The 23,828-nt window shown below is 37.7% G+C and overlaps 10 protein-coding genes across 10 annotated transcripts; 5 read left to right on the forward strand and 5 right to left on the reverse strand. All coding sequences in view use genetic code 12, as the record gives it.

Annotated features, from left to right (window-relative positions):
• Positions 1-358: 358 nt before the first annotated feature.
• SMI1B (Smi1bp) lies at positions 359-2,095 on the forward strand (the record flags this gene model as incomplete). The annotated part of the gene is made up of 1 exon (XM_049324188.1): positions 359-2,095. One exon carries the CDS (start codon positions 359-361, stop codon positions 2,093-2,095), a length of 1,737 nt encoding a protein of 578 aa, XP_049180016.1.
• Positions 2,096-4,095: 2,000 nt separating this feature from the next.
• On the forward strand, positions 4,096-5,723 carry KGF56_002911 (uncharacterized protein; the record flags this gene model as incomplete). Its single annotated transcript, XM_049324189.1, has 2 exons — positions 4,096-5,026; positions 5,158-5,723. 2 exons carry the CDS (start codon positions 4,096-4,098, stop codon positions 5,721-5,723), a joined length of 1,497 nt encoding a protein of 498 aa, XP_049180017.1.
• A 653-nt stretch (positions 5,724-6,376) lies between these two features.
• PIN3 (Pin3p) lies at positions 6,377-7,243 on the forward strand (the record flags this gene model as incomplete). Its single annotated transcript, XM_049324190.1, has 1 exon — positions 6,377-7,243. The coding sequence occupies one exon, from the start codon at positions 6,377-6,379 to the stop codon at positions 7,241-7,243; it is 867 nt and encodes a 288-aa protein (XP_049180018.1).
• Positions 7,244-7,449: 206 nt separating this feature from the next.
• Positions 7,450-8,361, reverse strand: PHB2 (prohibitin subunit; the record flags this gene model as incomplete). The annotated part of the gene is made up of 1 exon (XM_049324191.1): positions 7,450-8,361. The coding sequence occupies one exon, from the start codon at positions 8,359-8,361 to the stop codon at positions 7,450-7,452; it is 912 nt and encodes a 303-aa protein (XP_049180019.1).
• Positions 8,362-8,676: 315 nt separating this feature from the next.
• Positions 8,677-10,437, reverse strand: KGF56_002914 (uncharacterized protein; the record flags this gene model as incomplete). Its single annotated transcript, XM_049324193.1, has 1 exon — positions 8,677-10,437. One exon carries the CDS (start codon positions 10,435-10,437, stop codon positions 8,677-8,679), a length of 1,761 nt encoding a protein of 586 aa, XP_049180020.1.
• Positions 10,438-11,768: 1,331 nt separating this feature from the next.
• KGF56_002915 (DNA helicase) lies at positions 11,769-14,501 on the forward strand (the record flags this gene model as incomplete). The annotated part of the gene is made up of 1 exon (XM_049324194.1): positions 11,769-14,501. One exon carries the CDS (start codon positions 11,769-11,771, stop codon positions 14,499-14,501), a length of 2,733 nt encoding a protein of 910 aa, XP_049180021.1.
• A 258-nt stretch (positions 14,502-14,759) lies between these two features.
• Positions 14,760-15,368, reverse strand: RDI1 (Rdi1p; the record flags this gene model as incomplete). The annotated part of the gene is made up of 1 exon (XM_049324195.1): positions 14,760-15,368. The coding sequence occupies one exon, from the start codon at positions 15,366-15,368 to the stop codon at positions 14,760-14,762; it is 609 nt and encodes a 202-aa protein (XP_049180022.1).
• Positions 15,369-15,932: 564 nt separating this feature from the next.
• On the reverse strand, positions 15,933-17,576 carry FGR44 (Fgr44p; the record flags this gene model as incomplete). Its single annotated transcript, XM_049324196.1, has 1 exon — positions 15,933-17,576. The coding sequence occupies one exon, from the start codon at positions 17,574-17,576 to the stop codon at positions 15,933-15,935; it is 1,644 nt and encodes a 547-aa protein (XP_049180023.1).
• A 1,583-nt stretch (positions 17,577-19,159) lies between these two features.
• Positions 19,160-22,352, forward strand: KGF56_002918 (ubiquitin-ubiquitin ligase; the record flags this gene model as incomplete). The annotated part of the gene is made up of 2 exons (XM_049324197.1): positions 19,160-19,177; positions 19,272-22,352. 2 exons carry the CDS (start codon positions 19,160-19,162, stop codon positions 22,350-22,352), a joined length of 3,099 nt encoding a protein of 1,032 aa, XP_049180024.1.
• Positions 22,353-22,584: 232 nt separating this feature from the next.
• RPL35 (60S ribosomal protein uL29) lies at positions 22,585-23,372 on the reverse strand (the record flags this gene model as incomplete). The annotated part of the gene is made up of 2 exons (XM_049324198.1): positions 22,585-22,944; positions 23,370-23,372. 2 exons carry the CDS (start codon positions 23,370-23,372, stop codon positions 22,585-22,587), a joined length of 363 nt encoding a protein of 120 aa, XP_049180025.1.
• Between the last annotated feature and the right edge of the window lie 456 nt (positions 23,373-23,828).

Consider the following 23,828-nt stretch of genomic DNA (forward strand, 5'->3'; position numbering starts at 1 on the left):
ACTCTTTTCTAGTCGCGTAATTTTTTTAGCTTTGTTTTTGACATTGATCTTCCTTACTCCACTTGCATCGGCTAGAAAAAGTAGAATACGAATCAATTGTAAAACTTTAATGGGTTTACAATACATTTATGGTTACTGTTTGTAAGCTGAGAACACTTGTAAGACATTGCACTATTGCGCCATCTGCCGGTTTCATAAAATCTTACCCACTTTCGTTAAAGGCATTGCTTTTACAGAACAGGCTAGCATTGACACCTGTTTAAGCCCCAGTTTCTCCCAAATTTTTTTTTTTTTTTTTTTTTTTTTTTTTTTTAACCCGATACTTCCAAAAAGTTGGAGAAAGCTGGACTGGAAACTGATGAAACTAGGACAAAAGTTGCAAGAATTTATTTACTTGCTTAGTACAGATGATAAGTACTCGGAATACGACTCTAGAAAGTCCTTCAATAGAGTGAATAAACCAGATACCGAGAATTTACTCGGTGTTTACACTCACCATAATCAGTCTTCATTGGAAATGGTCACTAATCACAATTATACAAATACTAATGGGAGTAACCGAATGAATGACATCGGCGGTGGTCCTAGTGGTAGCAGCAGCAGTAGTAGTAGTGATCAAATAAGCTCTATTGCCGGTGTTCATGAGATGAAACTAGCCTGGAGACATATTAAACATTGGCTAATTAAAAATGCCCCAGATATGAATAGTTCGCTACTTAGTAAATGCACATCAGATGACTTGGTGGATTTTCAAAAAGATTTGAATATAAGGTTACCGCTTTGTGTTTCTGAGTTCTTTAAGATTACAGACGGACAGCTGAACTTTAGTAGCAGTTTAAACATGGAAACAAACGGATTGATATTTGGATTAAAGTTGATGTCTCTTGATGAAATAATGATACAAACAGAGAATTGGAGAAAAGTCTCGGATTTCATAAACAATGAAATAAGGCAACAAAACTATAAGACAAATGAGCTAGATAAATTGCCTATATCGCATGCAAATATGATCCAGCACAAGAAAACCCTTGGCTTGGGTGTAAATGTAGCCAACAACATTTCACCCGAGAAAACATCTTTTGATATAACAGAAGACATGTTTGCAAGAAAAGCCTCCATATCTTCATATGAATCGTCATCCAGTAGCAGCAACCACCATCACAACCACCACCACCACCATGTTTCAAGTTATCACAAGATGCCCAAACAAAGGTCTATTCCGCCAGGCACCATACATGAGACATTTGCTCACCCAATGTGGATTCCTATGATCACCGATGAAGTTGGAAATTACATTGGTATTGATCTCTCGCCCGCTTCTGAAGGAACTTGGGGACAAGTTATACTATTTGGAAGGGATTTTGATTTTAAATTTCGAATTGCTGAAACATGGGGAGATTTTTTGCTTATTTTTGCTAATGACTTGGAAATCGGTAATTGGGACATTAAACTAAACAAAAAGAATAATGACGGAGATTTATTCATTGGTAATGAAGGAGAGTTGGTATTTGTTGATAAGGAGTCTACTTTGGAAATACCATATTTGGAAATGTTGAAAAGAAGAGCTCTAAAGAAATGGATGCTCACTTTAGAATCCGAGGAAAATAAAGACACAATCAATCAAGATTTACTTGCTGAGTTGAAAAGTAATCAAGTCTCCATTCTCCTGTTGCAGAACAAAAGTTCGCAATCTATTGATACTTTCATAACAAACAATTTGAACCTTATTGATAGTCTAAAGGGTCTGGAAAAGATTGTTGTTAAAAATGGGCGGACAACATCACTACCGAAAAGCGTGAATGACAGCAAGTCCTCACTATTGCCAAAAAGAACAGGAAAAGTTTCAAACAAAAGCCCATTGTCACAAGTGGTGACAGGAAGGGAAGAAGAAGATGAGGAGGAGGAAGAGGAGGAGGAGGAGGAGGGAGAGAGGGAGGACAGGGAAGAAGAGGAGAGAGAAGCCAAAGAAAAAGAGGTTAATGATGACGATGGGAAGCAGGAGGAGGAGGAGGAGGAGGAGGAGGAGAAAAAAGAACAGGGCCTGGCGTCAGAAAACCCCATCCGGGAGCTTCAAGATATAGACATCAAGGATTAAAATATATGACATTTTACATATACTTTACATATACAACATTACGGCTTTATACCTATAGTATTTTTTCTTTTCTTTTCTTTTCTTTTTTTACTTTCACCAGATAATCCTTTGTATTCTATTTGGCTCACTTAACCAGGTGAATTCGTAATGGAAGAAAATATAGCTGGTAGTTAAGTTTATTATGTTTAGCCAAAAAAATTCAATCAAGTTGGCATATTCATACGCAGAATGGATATGCAACCTGAAAACAAGCAATGGGATGAGGTAATATCTTGGTTCAAATAGTGGTGATGGGACAAGTGTTAATACTGCAGCGGTGAAATAAGCAAGTATTGTTATTGGCGATAGGTTTAGTTTTTTGGTTCTATAAAATGACCTGACCATATTACATATTGAAAAATGATACACTGGTGCAGCTATTATTGCGCTCAATTTGTGCAGAAGGAGTCTCTTGAAGATATAAAAAGTGTAGTGCCTATTATCTGCAAGTAAGAAAGGGTGCACAACGGTATAGTTTTGAATAATGTAGTAGATACAACCTAAGCACAAACCATTTATTGCAAAATTCACGCCATGATTTGTTTTCCAAAAGCGTATGTAGCTTTGAACGGATCGTTTAGTAAGCCAAACGGGCCATGTAAAAAAGTTGATAAATGCAAAACAATAGAATAATTGAACAAGATGCAACTGCATTTGATGATTGTCCTTGTCGCCGAAAGTAATTCCTTTGTTGACTACAAGGAAAACAGCAAAAATACCAAAGCAGGTAATATATCCTGACATATTGGTCCAGTTCTGGAAACATTTTTTAACAAATTGAGATATCCTGTTGGGGACGCCACTGTCTCTAAGGATTTGACGATCGATGTAGACAGCAGCGATAAATGCAAGCCAAATTATATTTGTTTGTCTCATCCATAGACTTAGGAATCCAAAACCTGCACTCCAGTACGGTCTTTGGCTTGATCTTGTATTTATCAACGTGAGTGAAATCAACACAAAGATAGCAGACCAAGTATCGGTGTAAAACAAAAAATAGTATGTAAATATCAATGGCTGAGCAATGACGTTTACAGTCCAAAACTGATTGTAATTTGACCGTTTGAAATTTTTTAGCACAATTGGTAAGATAATCAATCCGCCAAATAAATTCAATGAACGCAATACATTATAGCTTTGGCAAAGGTTCTTTTGGGCAGTAATGAAATCTAAAAGCTTTGAGTACAAAAACCCCAAAATATATAGTCCTGGCGGCGTGGTTATCTTATTGTCCCAGTGCTTGAAGTTCAAAGAACAATACACTTGACACTGTCGAAGATGAAAGATTTCATCAATAAATGGGTCTTTGACGTGTTTGACAATGTTGTAGAACACGACACCTGAAAAAGTGTAAAAAAGTATTCCACTTGTGTATTTTACTATGCCCTTCATATACGCTTCACGGGTCAATACCAACAAAACCATACAAACCTTTTTACCTCCTCTAATGACATTGATTATGATAGTAATGATAATGATGATAATTGTTCACTAAATTCTAATAAACACTTGGTAGCAGTTTTTGCAAATCGATGGTATGCGCGCATTCTTTTGTTTGGTTGCAAAAAGAAACAGAAAACGGAAAACGGCGAGGGGGAGAGGGGCACACACAGCGAGAAAGGGACGTCAAGTGGGGCCAGCCAAGGAAGCGGTATTTCAGAACACGGGGAAAGATAAAGATCCATCACACAAATAACACAGCATAATTAAAAAAAAAATTAAAGAGGAAGAAGAAGAAGGAGAAGAAGAAGAAGAAGAAAAAGAAGAAGAAGAAGAAGAAGAAGAAGGTTCAGCAAGTTGAAAAAGGGAAGTTAGTTAGGCTTTTTCTGCTAAACTAATTTATTGCTAGTTATTCAATAAAAAAAACTTTATTTGAAAGTTGTTGTGAGAGTCTTTTAGGGGGGTTTCCAGTAGACATATATTCCAGTGCCTGTGAATTAAAGAAGATTAGGTGGAAAAAAATGGCAGTTACTGGTGCTGCGTTCATGGGGGATAGGTTTATCCCAATTTCATCTTCATTACTGGCTTATAAAGTGAGCTCGAATGCATCAAACACAGTGATGAATACTACTAACTTAGACCTTCTAGAAGTGAGCCAAGTTGACTTGTCACTTCGAGACGATTCCTTCTACGGGAGGTCAATTTTGCAACCGGATCCCAACTCTTCCCTAGCATCGCAGAATTCGGCGTGTTCGTCTGTGAAAAATGCAAACTCGTCGTCATTTTGGAGTCCTATGGATCTACATCAAGAAGTAGTTGCTGAAGCATTGGATTTCAAGTATTCCTCAAGCGTGTTGAAATTTAACACCCACTATACCTATAAGAAGCAACTCGGTAACAGACCCACCAAACCTCGCCAAGACTCAGACCAAATTTCTAAATTGATAAACAAATTGAATGGAGGTAAAAAAAAGGAGCCGTGGGTGCGTTCTATTTTAGCAAACGATATCTTGCAAGCTCCAGGATTAAGAAATGATTATTATTCAAATTTAGTAAGTTGGTCAAGCAGAACAAATAGAGTCATTGTTGGGCTTAGCACAAAAATATACGTTTGGGGAGGCGACGATTACGTCAAGTTAGTCAGTTGCGATAATGATGAGCTCATAACGGCAATCAGCTGTGGTCCAGTTGGATTCTTGGTCTTGGTTGGCACGGCAAATGGCAAGATATTTGTAGTTGATCAAAAAAACGATAGAAATAAGGTTGTTGGGGAATACCAATTAGGCGATGGTAAATGCTTGTTTTGTTTTGCATGGTTTGATAACGAACGACATTTTTTAGGTGGCGACGACAGCGGCGAAGTATTCATTTTCAAAATCACAGTACTAACATACGGCGGCGTCAAAATAGAAGTGGTAAACAGTTTCAAATGTCACCAACAACAAATATGTGGTAAGTACAAGATAAACTGCTTCTCCTTTGATGAAAAGAACTTTTGCTAACCTTTTTCTTTTTCTTTTTCTTTCTATTATATGTATCTACAATAGGCCTCGCATTGAATATGCAGAATAATGAAGTTGCAGTGGGTGCAAATGATAATTGTTGCACGATTTGGAACTTGCAGGATTTGAAAGCGCCTGTACTTAAGTTTGTTTTGCCTCACAATGCCGCCATAAAAGCACTTTCTTATTGTCCATGGACAAACTCGTTGCTAGCTACTGGTGGTGGTTCCAAGGACCGTAAGATAAGATTTTGGCACACTACAAGCGGTACCTTACTAAATGAATTTTACACCGATGGTCAAATCACATCATTAATTTGGTCTAAATACAAAAAGGAAATAGTGGCCACCTTTGGTTTCGGCGGTTCAACAAAATCCAATTTGATGCGCGTTTATTCCTATCCCGATATGACTCCTACAGTTGAGGTAAACTCTGCTTGTAATTTAAGGATTCTTAGCGCTGCTACGAGTCCGGATTTTTGTTCAATTTGCGTTGCTTCGAATGATTCAACTATTAGAATTTACGAACTATGGCACATTTCTTCGGAGATTGCTTCAAATCCAAGTTGCAGACTTGCAGGTGCATTTGGAAGCGATATAATTGAGTTAGTTGAAGGAATACAGAAATCGTGCCCTATAATAAGATGAAAAACAACATGTTTCTTTTGATGAAATGACTGCGAAAATTTAAGAAAAAAGATCAAAGAGATAAAAAGAGGGTTGCACAGTTTTTTTTTTTTTTTTTTTTTTTTTTTTTTTGAGTTTGGCATACTCCTTATCCGGTTAATATTCGGAATAGTTGTCAAATTATTCGTAAAGGCAAGTTGTGAATACTAGTGTGCAAATTAAGCAGTGCTCTACAGTTATAGGCACTATCGAGCGAAGCGAGATAGTGTCTGTGGCAGGTAGTGTGCCCGATAGTGTCTGTGGCAGGTAGTGTGCTCGATAGTGTCTGTAGCAGGTAGTGTGCTCGATAGTGTCTGTAGCAGGTAGTGTGCTCGATAGTGTCTGTGGCAGGTAGTGTGCTCCACTATCTCGCTCTGCTCGATAGTGTCGCTCGATAGTGTCGATTGTTCATCGCATAACCCGTATTATTTTTCTTATTCTTTTTTGTAGATCATATAGGCTGTGGTAGCGTGAAGGAAAAAAGAAAAAGAAGGTGATATCCTTCCTTCCCCCTTTAAGTAATTCTTTCCTTTCACAGATTTTTCAGTAACCGATTATTGTCATTAGATCAGGCTAGATAAAAAGAGACGCTGATACGGAAGAATTTTATAAGGAACTGAATAGTATATCTGAAAATGTCGGCGGCTTTAGTTAATCGCTCCTTGACCACGGTGAGAACAGAGTTGGAATTTTTAAAGGACTCTGATGTTATAACCGAAGAACTATATGATGCACTTGTCCAGGCCATACCTTTGAAATACCAAAAAGACAAAGAGCCATGGGGTATAGATGTATTGAACCCCTCCAAGAAAGGTCCCGTCAACTATGCAAGCAATGATGTGAAAGTTTCACAACCAAACCGAAACCCTTCTTCTTATGAGGAAAAAACGAATAAATTAACTGAAGCTTTTGCCAACACATCACTAAAACCTCCAGCGTACCCGCCCACACCTGTTCGCAAAGAAGAACCACTAGTTGGTTACTGTGTTGCAATGTATGACTATAAAGCCCAGGAAGCAGACGATTTGACTCTTTATAAGGGAGATAAACTAGGAGTTGTGGAACATTTATCAGAAGATTGGTGGAAAGGCTTCAAGTCAGGAGAGAGCCGTGATAAGATGGGAGTATTCCCATCAAATTATGTGGAAATTATATCCGAACAGGAGTTTAGTGAAACAACGCGTGTGCCGGCAGCTCCATCTTTATCGTCACAAAATTCGTATGCCTCATATGGACCACAAGCTCAATACGGTCAAGCCCCTATTCAACAACAGCCCTCTTACGGTGGTGGCTATGCACAATTCCCTCCTCCAAGCTCCACTTACCAGCCCCCTCAACAGTACCAAGTAGTAGAACCACAACCACAAGCTGTTGTACAGCAGCAGCAGCCACACTCGTCAGGGCATGAAAAGGTGAAAAAGTTTGGTAGTCGTTTTGGTGAGGCGGCATTATTTGGTGCTGGTGCCTCGGTGGGTGCAAATATTGTAAACTCTATTTTCTAGTTTAATTTTTAACGTATTGGATTTTTTGATAAATGTTTATTGGATTTGAATTATAATGTTTATTTGTACTCTTCAACTTGCCCTGTCATGCCCCAAAAGTGTTTTCAAAAACTATATTTTATTCTCTTCAACTATATATATACATCTAAGAAAGAAAAGAAGAAGAAGAAGAAGAAGAAGAAAAACATAATCTGATAAACTTAACCCTATTTACGGCTATTACGGCTGTCAATCACGGTGTTCAATAACAAGGTATCATTGTCCAATAAAATTCTATTTGGAGATGATGATAAAATGTTTGCAATCTCTCTTGCGGTATCTAATCTTTTCAATTCTACGTAATCTCTTGATTTCTTAATGGCTTCACCAATCAATTCCGCAGATTTGGCTTCACCCTGAGCCTTTACCACCAATTGTTGTTTCTCCTGTATTGCTTTATCTACAATGAATGCAGCTCTTTGTGCGTCTTGCTGAGCAATCTGCTTGGCTTCAACTGCAGCGCTAAACTCGGGTGAAAATGTCATATAGGTCAAGGAGACATCATCCAAAGCAATGTCAAATTTAGCAGCACGACGTACCAAGTTCTCACGCACCAATCTCGAAACTTTTTCTCTCTGGGTTATTAATTGTGCCGCATTGAATTGTGCCACAACCGATTTCAACACCTCATTCACAATAGATGGTAAAACTCTTTCTTCATAATTTTGTCCCAAAGTTACAAAGATTCTGGGCAATTTGAAAATATCTGGCTTGTACAACACTCTGCACGTAATATTGACCATTTGCAAATCCTTGGTTCCTGTCAACGATGCAATTTCTTTTGGCTTTGCACGAACATCATATATGATAGGTCTTTGTAACCATGGAATCACAAAATGGGTACCCTCGGGGTAAATCTTCTCCTGAATTCCTCCAATTCTCGAGTACAAAATTCCTCTCTGTCCACCTTCCACATTAAACAATGCATTCTGGGCAAAAAGAACAACACCACCAAGAGCTAATAGCCCTCCAATACCACCAAAGAGTGCAAGCGGACTTTTGGGACTTCTGTTTCCACCTGCTTGTTGAGCCCTACGTCTCAACTCATTGGATAAACTCTTCCAGTTAGGATTGTTCATTTGGATATAAAGCTGATACTATAAATGTAATGAAGATATCCCTTGGCTTGGAAAGACAAATATAATGGGAAAGAGAGTGAAAAAAAAAAACCCATAGAACCTCATTCCAGCCTTTAATGAAAGATTGCGGTAGCTGTCGCGATTTTAGGTTTATTCGTCTTTTTTTTTTTTTTTTGCTCCAGCTGAGATTCGAAGTGGAATTGCATTCTCTATGAAATAATTGCCAAAGAGAAAGAAGAAACCTTACCAAATCTATGTAATTGTCTATAATTTATGAAAGAGAATATATATATATATATAAGGAGAACCTGTTTTCTATGACGGCACTCCTTCATATTCATGTTTCAGATAATGTTCTGCTATTACTTTCTTCCAATACTTTTTTCGATTAGTTTGAAGGGTGTTCTTGCGGAGAATCTTCTCTAAAAATATCAAGATTAATATCACTAAGCTGACTATCGAACTCGGTGCAATCATTCTTGCAAACTTTGTAGTGGTGACTGTTCTTTGGTAAGGACACTGAGCATAGGGTCCACCAGAAACAAAACATGATGAAACTGTAATGTCATTCAAGTCAATCCACACTGGTATAGTCGCATCGTGATCCAAAATCGCACTGTACAAAGCTGCCATTTCAAAGCTCAGCCTCGGGACGCCGAGGGAATAGCCCGGGGGACAATCATCTTTGTCTATTTCAAAATAGTTCTTTCTATTGTGAGGCGGAATATACCAATCGTTGGGTCCTGTTTGATTTTGGCATGCTATCTGATACTCAGTGTAGCAATCTGCAACATCCCAACCTTCTACGTTCAAAACGACACACTTATACGCCACATTGCTTCCATCACTTGACAGTCTGCTTAAGTCAGTAGATTCCAGCAGGATTCTTGGCTCGCCTGATTTCCATGACCAAAAGAAGTACGAAGCGAAATCTCGATATACATGTTCAACATCCAACAACGTCTCCTCTGTTGTGTGGTATGATTTGGCATTCAAAATTGGCGACAACCCACACCTCACATAACGGCTCAAATCTTCCAAAGCAAACGGTTTTGCATCACTGTCAATCACATAACGAAAGTGTGTAGATAATGAGATGTTGTTGTAAAAGGAAATCGTGTCGTTGAATGGGATTACACTCCTGCTATTGTGGTCCGGTAAAACTTTAGCACAGAATGCGTCCGCTTCTGCAGAACTGAAAACTGTAGAAGGCAAGGTGCCTTTTAGAAAAATTGTTTTTTCATCTTGACTATTTGTCTTGTATACTCTGCGCGAATCGACCAATTCGTTTGATAAAACATTCACCAAAAGTCGTTTGTATTCTCCAAATAGCACAGTGTTCAATGATGGCATTGTAAAGTTCGATTGAGCATAAAATACTTGGGATTCTGAATTGTCTACCTCTGCCAGCTTGCGCTCTCTATAAGATGCGAGGACTTCCGGGGTGAAAATGTAGGAAGAAATTGGCGCTAATATATCACCAAGTGTAGAATTACCCATTAGATTGATTTCGGAATTAGGGAAATAGATGTTCTCTAGGGCCATAGTTCTGTTTGATTTTTCATAGTGAATCGACTTTAAGTTCAATATCAAGTGGAAAAAGTTGGCATCAAATTTTGTGTTTGTTGATGAGATAAAGTTGTATAGACTGGACATGATATTGTTCGTCGTGAGACCTACTTGGCATGTGTATGTCTTATTCTCCCAAGTCAAGTTCATCACATTGTTCATATCATATGTCATATTTTTGGGGAACGGCGCTGGACAGAGCTGCCATATTGAAGTAAACTCATTCCAGTATAGATCGATTGAGATAGTCCTTGCACCCAACTGAAGCAACTCTGTTAAATTAGAAACGCTTTCCATCGTATAGCCTTTATTTTCAAATAATGAATTTAATGAAAACCCGGGAGATGATTGCTGATCTATGGGTATTGGACGCGAGACATCTCTTTGTGCTCTATATGCAATATCCAACGATCGATTTGTTGTACTTGTTTCCTGTGGTGATAAATCACAAAAAGCCAAATTCAAGGCAAAGCTCAATATAAGTAAAAACTTAATGTACACTTGCATCTAGCATCTCTCTTTATCTCTTTGTCTCTCTTTGTCTCTTCTTGTCTGAGAAAATAAGTCTGGTGTAGACAAAATTATCAAAACCACTGATATAAAGGAATATAATATGGGTAGAAAAAGTAGTTTTGTTAAAGTTTACAAAAAGAAAAAAAGAAAAGCTAAGTTAAAAATTGACGTGAATAATTACAATAGGAAACATGGTATAAAGAGAGAAGAAAGATAGGGCTTGGGAGAAAGGGGGGGTATTTGAGGTGAATAGGGAGAAGAGGATAAGTAGAGAAAGTATGGATTTCTAGTTGTAAATATCTTCTTCTACTCTTTAAAAAAGACCGATGCGTAGTACACACCGATTTGAAATCTTAGGCCTGAAAATGAGAGTCAAACTTAGTGACTAAATTTTTCGGTCGATACGAATTTAGGATGCTGGTTGCCTCTAGTGCGATACTATCGAACAATACTATCGAGCAATACTATCGAGCAATACTATAGAGCAATACTATCGAGCAGAGCGAGATAGTATTGCTAGTGTCGATGTAGTTAGTACTGCTCCACTATCTCGCTTCGCTCGATAGTGTTGATGTAGTTAGTACTGCTCCACTATCTCGCTTCGCTCGATAGTGTCGATGTAGTTAGTACTGCTCCACTATCTCGCTTCGCCAGATAGTGTCAATGTAGTTAGTACTGCTCCACTATCTCGCTTCGCTCGATAGTGTTGGTGGCAGCTCCATAGTGAGCACGTTTGGTAGCGATATATGTTGCAAATTTTTTTTTTTTTTTCGCAACTTTTCGTGTTTTTTTTATTGTTGGCCTAGGCGACCCGTGCTTTTCGGTTAATTTGTTCAATAAACCTCCTTACAGGATTAAACTTTTGAAAGAAAAATCGTTCGCTAAAATATATCATCGGAGCTCTTGACCTTCTGCGGAATAACTTAGAACGACCGACTGGCAATCTGACCCATTTGTCTGTGGTTCTCTACGTCACTTTATCTCTTTTTTTTGGTAAAGAGAATGCCAATTTGGAATTTTTGAACGTGGTTCAGAAATCAAATATATGGCTACTCCTCGTACTTAGATGCAAGAGAAGACCGTAAAGAGAAGAATAGGATGGTTTTTTACCAATAGTAAACCTATTCTTTACCAAATGTCCCGATGGTGTTTTCAGAATTTCCTCTTCTTTTTTTTTTTTTTTTTTTTTTTCTTGTTTAACTTTTGAAATTATTGCAAAAAACTTGAAATTATAGATTCAAATCCGCCCATTCTCCTCTCTTACCCAATGAATGATTATCACCAAACACGCGCGTTTACTTTCCTCTGCTATTAGAAAACAATTGATGTCAATTTCTGCTTTGAATACAGAGTTAATATTGCGAGGTCTCAATGAGAACCAATGCAAAGCAGTCACATTTCCTGGTAATGGCCGATTGCAAATTATTGCAGGTCCAGGTACTGGCAAAACAAAAGTACTTGTATCGCGAGTAGCTTACTTGCTAGTACACGAAAAGATAAAGCCAGAGAATATCATAGTCACCACGTTCACTAAAAAGGCGGCTCAGGAGATGTATAAAAGGTTGGAACAATTACTAGGTACTTCTGAGATCGCGGTAAATCGATTATTAATTGGAACATTTCATAGCATATGTTATAGAATTATAAAAAAATACGGCAGTAAAGTTGGACTAGAAGGATACACCATTGCAGATGAAAGGTATAAGGATCAATTGATAAAAGAGATGGTTGATAAGGATTTATCTAAAGAAGTTATCGACAAGCTTTGGAAATCATCATCTAAAGAACAAGACACGTCCCTTTTCAAAGAGAATAGCCCTGGTTGTGACAAAAACCACGGAATCAACGTTAAGAACTTTAAACGGCAAATAGGCAAACTTAAGGCACAGGGCATACTTCCCGAGGATTATTTGCGACAACCTAATCATAATGCGTGTTTGGGCTATTTGTACCGTGCATATCAGAAAAAGCTTGCAGATGAACAGAAACTCGATTTTGATGATTGCTTGTTGTTGTGCTACGATTTAATCACAAAAGTACCCATTCTACACCACATGAGACACGTCCTAGTGGATGAGTTTCAAGATACCAATGAGATTCAATTGCAATTGATGTACATGTTTGCAAAGGGCCACATCTCCTATCCTGAGTACCAACATAATGTCACTATTGTTGGAGATCCCGACCAAAGCATATACGCCTTTAGAGAAGCACAATCCAAAAACTTTCAGAAAATGCATGATTACTATACAAAGATTGGGGTTGGGTGTACAATAGTTCCTCTCACAGAGAACTACCGGTCAACAACGGACATTTTGGAATTTTCAGAGAGGCTCATGAAGCAACAGAGTGACCGGCTTGCAAAAAACTTAACGTCTCAATACAAGGAATCTTTTGCACCAATTTATAAGAATTTAGAATCAGCGGGACAGGAGGCCAAATGGATTGCTTATCAAATTGAGTTTCTATTAAATTTGCCTAATTCGCCGGTAGAGCTTGAGGATATAGCTATCCTAGTAAGAGCCGGCTTTCAGACCAGAGTAATTGAAACGGAATTGGTTAGGAGGAAAATTGCATACCATATGGTTCGCGGTAGAGCGTTTTGGGAACGTAAAGAAGTCGTGGCCATAATGGATTACTTGAAAGTTTGTGGTGATAAAAATGATAGGATTTCAATACTTCGAACCTTGAATTATCCTAAACGTGGATTGGGACCAAAAACGGTGCAAGCAATTGAAGAGCAGATTCTTCGAGGGAAAAGTGATGGCCTTAGCGCGCATGGCGTTCTTCGGTCGTTGGCAACGGGTTCGTGTAACCACCTAAAATTGGCCTCCAAAGCGCAAGCAAGTGTTTCTGCGTATGTAAGTATTATCGATAATGCCGAAAAGTTTTTATCACAGATAGCAGATAGCGATACCAATACAAAGAATAGTCCTATCGTGCGAACCTTGTTTGACCAAGTATATTCTGACTCTGGCCTCAAGAAAGAGTTTGAAAATGAGGAGGAGATGAGGCTCAACGTTGAAGAAGTTGGAGGTCAATTTTGCCAATTCCAACCACTGGAAGATTTGTTTATGGCGGATGAGGAAGCAAATGAAGAAGAAAAAGAAGAAGAAGAAAAAGAAGAAGAAGAAGAAAAAGAAGAAGAAGAAGATAAAGTAGCAGAGGAAGGAGAAGAAGAAGAAGTGGCAGAAAGAGACAACTTTATAATCAAATTTGTTGAGTCGGTTGGTTTATACGACGCAGATGATAAAAGCGAAGACGATAACGAGAAAAAAAAACTGGCAGTAGCTATAAGTACCATTCATGGCTCTAAGGGATTGGAATGGCCCGTTGTTTTCATTCCAGGGTTGTCAGAAGGCTTGCTTCCTGCTGGGTTTGCATTAGGCAATAAGGAGGATACCAATGCAATAGATGAAGAGCGAAGGTGTTTTTATGTTGCTAGTACTCGGGCAAAGACATTGTTACTTATATCATCCTTTGTGGAGCTGAAATCCACCGATTTTTGGAAGAGAGATATAGATAGCGTTTCCAGATTCTTGCAAGTTTTCAATGACAATGAGGGGTCATTATCAAGCTGTTCCAAATTTGATTTCAGACAGGTTGAGAAATTGGAAAGTTTGTACAAACAATTAGACAAGAACCCTGGTGATTTGAGTACTTTTAATATAGATGAGTACTTTGATGCCTATGAGAAAAACTGGCCATCCTATGAACGCGGCGGACCATATACAACAACTACAACATCAAAGAGCCAAAGCGGGACATTTTCACGGGCTCTGGATATCAACAATACTTTAAGTGTTCAAAATAACAAACTAAATAGAATACATTTCCGTGCACCACTAGGGGATTCGCCAAAGGCGAATATTGGGAAATTTCACAAGGTGGGAAAAGAAGAAGTTAAAAAGTTTGCTGCAGTACCAAATCTCAACCACCGAAACTCTAATAAAGCACCAGCATATTTTCCAGAAAGGAAGCACGCTCTGAAAAGGTTTAAGCCTCTACACAAGAGTCTACATAAGCATCCATACAATAAAAACCTACAAGAGCCATAATAAAAACCTACAAGAGCCATAATAAAAATTAACAAAAGCCATAATAAAAATTGACAAAAGCCATAATAAAAATCCACAAGAGTCATAATTACCTTACCTTACCTTACACCTTAATAAAAGATTATATCGTGGGCTTTCTTACCCCATATTTCTTTAAAAGGGGGGAAAAAAAACAAAGAAAAAAAAAAGAAACTGTTATATATATATATATATATATATTTTGTTTAATATTTACTTATAGATCACGATTGTATATTATTATTTGACAATCGAAAAACTCCAAGGAACAGTCAAGTGGACCGTTTTATCGTCATCGATGAATTTTGAGAGAGCAGAATAAGTGCCTCGAGCAAGAATTCCAGAAGGAGCTTCTACTTCGGTAAATCTCCTTTCATAAAATGGGGTTTCTATTGTATTTGGAGCATAACTGCCCAATGGTTCTTCGACTTTGTCGACTCTCAAACCGCCTCTTTTAACCGAGTGCAAATACTTCAAACCAGTGATTATCTCATGTTGAACTCTGAATTTGACCACGAGCTGGTAAATGCTTTTCTCCTTTATACTAAACTTGACTTCCTTATCGACAATCGTATTACCGTGCGCGTCTTCTAATTTTATTCTTATAGGTTCCAATTCTGGCTGTTCTGGGAATTCCAATGCAAGTTCGGTAACAACTACTTTACGTTTGTCCCCTGGCTTCACCGGGTATGGGGTCGAATCCGTGGCTAAACCCAACGATGCTTTCCATTTCGCTAAACTTTCATCCTCAGCGTCTAATTTGTTGTATTCTTCAATTGTCTTCTTCTCTCCCACATTGTATCCTTCTACTTCTTCTGGCACTAAGTCATCATCAACTTGGTTTGACATTTTTATCTTGATTTGAAAAAAAATTCGAGGTACGTAACAAAAGCAAGGGGGGGAAAGGGTGAAGATCTGTGTGGGTTAATATGTTACATGGCAAAATGGAAGAAAAAAAAAAAAAAAAAAAAGGAAAAATTAATGAATATAATAGAAAAATTGCAATTTGTTCCCTGTGATATACTCGGTTCGTTTAACCAACTAGTTGTAAGAGACTTGTTCTAATGAGCGAGAGAACGTTTTAGCGAAAGAGGGAAAAAAAATAGGGTCATGGTTGACGAAAGAGAAACTAAGAAATTAGACAAGGATTAAGCCACAAATCTCTATTATGCATCTTCATTTTTCCAATTTATAACAAATGTTAATTTGAACCCCTCTCCTTCTTGTGAAACTTTTATAAAACTTTTTAGTCTTAGGACTACAGATTTGTTTGACTCTTTGACATTTCCATTCAGAGGCGATGCACCTCTCAGGTTGAAACTCTTTAGCCTTAGGGCTACAGTTTGTTTGACTCTTTGACATTTCCATTCAGAGGCGATGCACCTCTCAGGTTGAAACTCTTTAGCCTTAGGGCTACAGTTTGTTTGACTCTTTGACATTTCCATTCAGAGGCGATGCACCTCTCAAGTTATTAGTATTATTGTTGTTACTGTTACTGTTACTGTTGTTACTGTTGTTGTTACTGTTGTTGTAGTTGTTGTTACTGTTGTTGTAGTTGTTGTTACTGTTGTTGTAGTTGTTGTTACTGTTGTTGTAGTTGTTGTTACTGTTGTTGTAGTTGTTGTAGTTGCTGCTGTTGTTGTTGTAGTTGTTGTTGTTGTTGTTGTTGTTGTTATACTGCCTCTTGTTCCTCTGCAGCTTTACTGGTTTATACCTCTCATTATACCCATTGTCTCTAGGAAGAATAATATATGGATTATTCAAAATTCTTCTCTCGGTCTCCTTATCGTATATGGGAATTCCGGGATACGTGGAGTACCCATAAGTTTGAGGAATGAGAGGTTGGCTTGGGTAGTAAGGATTGTACAACACAGGAACCGGGCCAGTTTGTGGAATCGTTGGGGATAAACCACCTGGAGGGTACATTTGCTGATAAGAAAATTGCATTGGCACTTGCTGGGGAAGACCATATTGCTGAAATTGTTGCATATTCTGTTGTTGATGATGATGATGATGTGGTAGTTGTGGTTGTGGTTGTAATTGTTGTTGTTGCTGCTGCTGCTGTTGATGATAATAGTAATGATTACGGGGCTTATACTTCATTCTGTAATCTCTATCGTAACCTTTAAGTTTCAGTGACCAATTATGCCTGTACATATCTGCACTTTCTATTGTTCCATTCTCCAATTTTTCTTTTTCTTTTTCTTCTTTTTCTTCTTCTTCCTCCCCTTCCTTTCCCTCCTCTGCTTCTTCTTCTGCCTCTTCTTCTTCTTCTTCTTCTTCTTCCTCTTTTTCACCTTCTTCTACTTGATCTTCATCCTCCTTAAGAAATATCTCTTCTCTCAATTTCTTATACAAAGCTTCTTTAGAGGCTCGTTGGCTCTCAATTGATGACGAAACAGTTGTGCTTGTCGATTCGGATGCCTCTGCCTCCGATGCTGGCAGCTCGGTTGTTATCTCCTCAAGTTTTAGCTTTGAAAAATTCTCTTTGCCTAGTTGCTCGTCGATGTCGCTTTCAGGCGTTGACAGTTTATTAATGATTTTCTTTACAATGAGTTTTGGCTTTATTATTTGTCGAGTATTTTCCGTGTGAACATACTCTGAACAGTTGTTATCTCGAGAATGGAGTTGCTGATGTTGCTGCTGTAGCCGTTGTTGAAGGGGAGCAGAATGTGGTTGTGCTTGTGGTGGTGGTGGTGGGGAATGCTCAGCTTGATATTGAGGGGCTATATCAATAATTTTGACAAAGCCACTAGACTCATCGTCAATTTCTCTTCTCAAAGATTCGTAATCAAAGTTATCGTTTGGGGTTACAACTATTTCGTTTGACTGGTTGTTCCAATGCTGTAGACTATAATATTGACATAATTGATGACTTAAAAGCCTATAATATGAGTTTTTCAAGTATTGAGCCTGAATGACATACTCTGGTTGTTTGATATTGCCCAATATCGAGTTTTTGATAAACTTGATCAAGTCTTTTTCAAGGTACAAGATGAATGGTCGATCTTGATATTTTTTCAAAGCCGTGATTATCGATTGAGGAATTTCCGTCATTATGCTTTAGATGGTATAGATGGGCGACAGTCAATGGAATAGATGGGCGACAGTCTCAATGGTATAGATGGGCGACAGTCTCAATTCACTTCCCTCAATAATTAAGGGGTCCTCTTTTGTATCTCTTCTTGCTTTTTCAGGATTATGTTTTAATCCTGATATTAAAATTTTTTGGTATATAAATAAAATATGAAACTCGAAAAACAAATCAATATCAATAAACCAAAAACCACCAATAAGCACGGGACTAGGAAACACACCAACTGGAAACTAAAACCGAAAACTCTTTAGAATATGAAATTCCCACCGTGACTCTTTCCTTTTATGTGTTCCTTTCCTCTTATAACAAGTATATAATCCTAATCGCCAGTAGTGGATTTTTTTTTTTTAATGTGAAATAAAAAATTAAAGGTGAAGGAAATTTTGTTAACACGAAATTTGTATACTATGGAAAGTTAATCGGTTTCGATTTACCTTGTTTCTTTGATTTACCTTTTCTTAGTGTTTGTTTTCTCACAGTAAAAGTTTTTTCTCACAGTTGTAGTCAAAAACTGATGGGCTTGGCTTATCGCTTGCTTTCTTTTCTCACAAATGTAGTCTTTTCTAACAAATGTAGTCTTTTCCAACAGTTGTAGTCTTTTCCAACAGGTGTAGTTTTTTCTATGACACTTGTACTATTTCTATGACACTTAATCTGACATTTACTCACACACTCTCGCACTCTTTTCTCGCACTAACACTTCTCGCACTCACACTTTTCTCACACTTTTCTTACTCTCGTTTTGTCGTTTTGCCGTTTTGTCGTCTTGTCGCTTTGTCGTCTTGTCGTCTTGTCGCTTTACCGTTTTGCCGTTTTGTCGCTTTCGTTTTCTTTTTCTCTTGACCTTTTTCTTTTCCTATTTTATTCCCTCTAGTAGTCTCGAGGAAATGGGATGTGTATCAATATCTCGCTTTGCTCGATAGTGTCGCCTTTTTCTTTTCCTCTCAACCTTTTTAGTCTCGAGGAAATGGGATATATATCAATGATAGCTCCACTATCGAGCAAAGCGAGACTAGAAACTGTCGAGAAAGAGAGTAGAGGAGAGACTAGAAACTGTCGAGAAAGAGAGTAGAGGAGAGACTAGAAACTGTCGAGAAAGAGAGTAGAGGAGAGACTAGAAACTGTCGAGAAAGAGAGTAGAGTAGAGACTAGAAACTGTCGAGAACGAGAGTAGAGTAGAGACTAGAAACTGTCGAGCAGAGCGAAATCGAAAGAGAGTAGAGTAGAGACTAGAAACTGTCGAGCAGAGCGAAATCGAAAGAGAGTAGAGTAGAGACTAGAAACTGTCGAGCTGTCGAGTAGAGACTATCTTGCACTGGTCGATAGTCTGTGTCTTTTTCTCGCACACACACATTTTTTTTCTTTGCTTTTGCTTTCTCGTATTGAGAGAAAAGATAATAAGTAAACTTGATTCAACTATAACAACAAAGAGTATTCTTGCCACTGTACTATACCAGTGCATTACAAGTAGTTCTAAAGGGTGTAAAATAACTGGCAATTAGGACATAAACACAATATATAGGCTCAAGTCTTGTATAACACCATGTCCAGTGCAGATGAAGTATGTATAGTCATCTCTTCACTCAAATAAAGCTTGTCCTTTTATGCTTTTAAGCACCTTTTTTCCTTTGATGAATACTAATGGAATTTATTAGATTAGGTCCAAAAGGCTAGCAAAGTTAGCCGCGTTAAGTTCTAGTAATGCAACTGAGAAACTGTCGTCAACAGAGAAAGAAACAAATAAAGGGGAAGCTACAAATAAAGGGGCAGCTGCACATACAGAGGCAGCTCCATCCCCCACTCCTAGGCCCAAACCAAATGAAGAACATTTCGATTGGGCGGCAAATAAAGTATCAAGTATCTTCAATCTCCCACCATCAAGTGATATTGTCACTACTGCTCACCAAGTTGCTGAAAATGAAATAGGCAAACTTGATGAAAACTACCTTGACGAGGTGTTCATGGAGCTCTTGAACTCAGACTACACTCAGCCAGACCCACTAAGCTATATATATCCCATCTATCAACGTGCATATTATGAAAAACGTGAATTGCCGGTAAAGTCACATTTTTACAATGAAAAGATTGCATTCCTATCAACAATACTAAAGCATGCTGTAAGATACGCAAATATGGCCTTACAGTTCCCCGATATGTTTGCAAAGTCCAATTTGAAGGAATCAGTCAATTTCCTCATTGAAAAATTCTCTGAAATATCGCCGTTTTTAATGCAAATTATTCAGGAGGCAATAGAAGACGATGGCGTGTTAACCTTGTTGAACTTGATTTTTCCAACACTTAGCGTTAAGTTGATACGAAAAGAGTCTATCACTAGTGGGAAACACCTTGGCTATATGAGGATGTTTGAAGCTTTGGTCCTGTTGAAACCAGTTGCGGCTATTTTTTCACAAGTTGATGGATTTTTCCCAAGCCTGAAGCAAACGGGACTAGAGTTTGAGTGGCACTCATTATTGGGGCCGGTATTAAGACTTTCTCCTTTAGATGCCTCTTCCGAACAGTACTTTGGTACAAATCCAAAGGAAATGTCACAACCGCAACTTAATAGTGCATTCGAGTTAGCACAAAGCGAGTACAGGATAATAATTGACCATTTGTTCACCATTGTTGATAAATTAATTCGTGGCTCAACAAAAACCAGAGAGGATGTCTTAAAGTGGCTCGCTGACCTAGTAAACCTAAGCCATTTGAGGAGAGGAAGTCATGCTGATTTTACAAAGCTTCCAAGTGATGGTCTAATGTTGAATATTACCGTGATATTAATAAAATTAAGCCAGCCGTTTTTGGATTATCCAGTTTATGCCAAAATCAACAAAATTGACGTTGATTATTTTGCAAAAAGTAAATTATTGGATATCCTGGAAGAAGCAAGAGTCAATTCGCTGATAGATGAAGCCAATACCTATAGTAAACAGAAACAGGAAGAAAACGGTTCCGGTACCATTTCTAAGCCAAATTTCATTTCCGACTGTTTCAACTTAACTTTAGCTTATGTACATTATGGTATGGGTGGGATATATATAAAATTTGATAGGCTCAAACAAAACATTAAACAAAGTGAGCAAAGGATAGCAATGATAGAGTCCGGAGAGCTACCGGGAACGACCCCATTACAAGCAAATGCATTGAGAGCAGGGTTGCCGAGAATGAAAAAGGCAGTAGGAGAATTTATTTCTGAAAAATACGCCATTCAAGCAATTTTCAGTCTCCGGGGATTACAGTTGGAAATTTTTGATTTCGTTATTGGCGCAACTGTTTTTATAACCAGAATGATTGATCCAAACCACGCATATCCTCAAAAGAAGTTGTCCATTCCAATTTTTAGAATCACAGATGTTTCACAATTGGACGATCATGATTTCCTAAAGACAAAGACACCAGAACCGTGGAAATATTACCCCGAGTTTCTACTTGAAGGGCTTATCAACTATTGTAAGTTTTCCGTTAATTTCAGAGGATGTCCATTAGTTGGAAATGAGGAGAAGTTGATTCATTTTGTTGAATTCACCACTATATTGCTCAGGTGTCCAGAGCTAATAGGAAATCCCCACATGAAAGCAAATTTGGTTGAAATTTTGTTTATTGGATCATTACCAGGACCAAATGGTCAAGAAGGTTTCAGTGCATCCATATTCCGTAGTGATGAGCTAATTTTGAGCAATTTGTTGTATTCATTACTCGATTTCTACGTTATGGTTGAGAAAACAGGTGCATCATCTCAATTTTATGATAAGTTTAATAGCAGGTATTATATCTCAGTAATTCTTGAGGAATTATGGAAAACGCCACACTATAGATTTCAACTAAAAGATTACTCAGAGAATAATGTTGAGTTTTTCATTCGATTTATTGCGAGAATGCTCAACGATACAACTTACTTATTAGATGAATCGTTCAACTTGTTGAATTCGATTCATGACTACCAAGTTGAAATGAAGCGTCGTTTAGTTGGAGAACCAACTAACGAAGAGATGGGGAGCACAGAGGAATTGAGTAATAATTTGGAATCTGCGGAGAAAAGAGCCAAATCATTAATGAGCTTATCAAACAAAACAATTGAGTTGTTTAAATTGTTTACTAGAGAAGTACCCCAAGGTTTTGTATTGCCAGAACTCGTAGATAGACTAGCAGGTATGTTGGACTTTAATTTGTCCGTTTTGGTTGGTCCCAAATGTTCAAATTTAAAAGTTGAAGCTCCTGAGAAGTACGATTTTGAACCAAAAAAGGTTCTTAGTGACATTTGTGAAGTTTATGTGAATCTTTCATCGCAAAAGGAGTTTGTTGTTGCTGTATCTAGAGATGGAAGATCTTTTAATATCTCATATTTTGAAAAAGCAGAAAACATTTTAACAACAAGAACGTTTGTTGATAATAAGATAATCGACCGATTAAGGAAATTCTCTCAAAAGGCAGAGGAAAACCGAAAAGTTGAAGAGAATGAAGAATTGGAATTAGGAGAAGTACCCGACGAATTCCTTGACCCGTTGATGTTTACATTAATGGAAGATCCTGTCATCTTGCCTTCATCAAAGATTAGTATTGATAGGTCAACCATAAAAGCCCATTTGTTGAGTGATGCAACTGATCCTTTCAACAGGATGCCTTTGAAATTGGAAAATGTAATTGATGATGTTGAATTAAAGGAGAAGATAAATGCATTCAAAAAGCAAAAGAAAGAAGCGAAACAGAATAATGGGGATGTAACAATGTCTAGTTAAAGGTAAAAGTAAGTATGTGAAAATGTCATGGTATATTCTTTCTTTCCATCATATTACTTTTTGTTTCCTTAAGAACTTGTTTCAATCCTCTTCATCGAAAAAGTACAAAGTATATATATATATATATGTATGATATCGAAATAAAAAAACATTATATTTTATTATACAAAAATTACACCACTAAACTTTTCATGCTGACTTTCATGTTTCAAACAACTCGAAGATATTACTTTTAAGCTTTGATGGTGAATTTTCTTTGTGGGAAACTGATTCTTTGTTTTCTGGCCTTATCAGTTTCCTGTGATCTTTCATATTTTGTCAATCTTCTTCTCAATGCTCTGGTCTTTTTAGCTCTCAAGTCCTTTGGTTGGTATTTCTTACCCTCGTAGAAAGCTTTAACATTGTCTCTTTGGTTCAAGTTTATAACGGTCAACACTCTAGCAATATTTTTTCTAACAATGTGGATTCTTGGTAAACTTGGTCTTTGTATTTTTTGAACTTTCAAGTTGGCCAACTCTTTTTTCAATTCAACCAATTGGTTTTCCAACTCTTCCTTGGATTTAGTTCTCAATTCGTATGTTTTGATAGCGACCTAAAAAGAAAAAGTTGATTGTTAGTATTCAGGAAGGGGGGGGGGGAAGTAGATGTGGTATTCAAGCCGGTTTGTCTGATCCATGAGTATGAGCACAAGTTTGAGTAGCTCATAAAGTATAGGGGTATGAGCTAGTCACAAATGAACTGAACTACTTTTTTAGCACTAAAATATAAGGTTTGGCAGCGGGCATTCCCAGAGACATTTTTTATTCTGGGTATGACTCGCTAGCGATACTGACTCCCTGGACGTATATCTTGGAACTCTGCACCCCAGTTCGTGTCTCATAAAGGAAATGGCTTTTTTTTATAGCCTTGATCGTCCCTGTCTTCTATAATGCATTTTCTTGCGCCTCTATTCTTTCTGATGCTACTAAAATGATCATATTGGCAAACCGTTGACATATATCTATAGAGCAAACATACCATTGTGTATGTATATGTAATGAACTGAGCGTTGATAAGAGACTAGTTTTACAATCTTAGACTGAAAAATTTGAATTTTTGTTTGGTTCCATAGTTTGGTGTGAAGAGGTGCGCAATTGATTGAGATGTGCGTGTAGGGCATACCCCCAATGCAACTTATATACACGTGACTTTGAGTTTACATAACTTCTTTTTTTATTTTATTTTCTTTTTATTTTACTTTATTTTTTTTTCTTTTCTCTTTAGTGAGTTGCATTTTCTTTTTTACAGCCGCATAAAGAATGGAATCTATTTCCCGAGGATAGTAAGAGAGGATTGTAGTTTAATAGGGTGCAGATTGCTTTCATATGAGGAAATCTCGAGAAAAATGAAGGGCCTTTAATTTAACTCTATTAAGCATTTTTCGAGAGAAGCTTGACACACGGGTTTGAAGAATGTTGTGAGAGGGTTGTAGTAAAT

Source organism: Candida oxycetoniae (genome assembly GCF_023343755.2).
Source record: "Candida oxycetoniae strain CBS 10844 chromosome Unknown scaffold25, whole genome shotgun sequence".
Lineage (NCBI taxonomy): Eukaryota > Fungi > Ascomycota > Pichiomycetes > Serinales > Debaryomycetaceae > Lodderomyces > Lodderomyces oxycetoniae.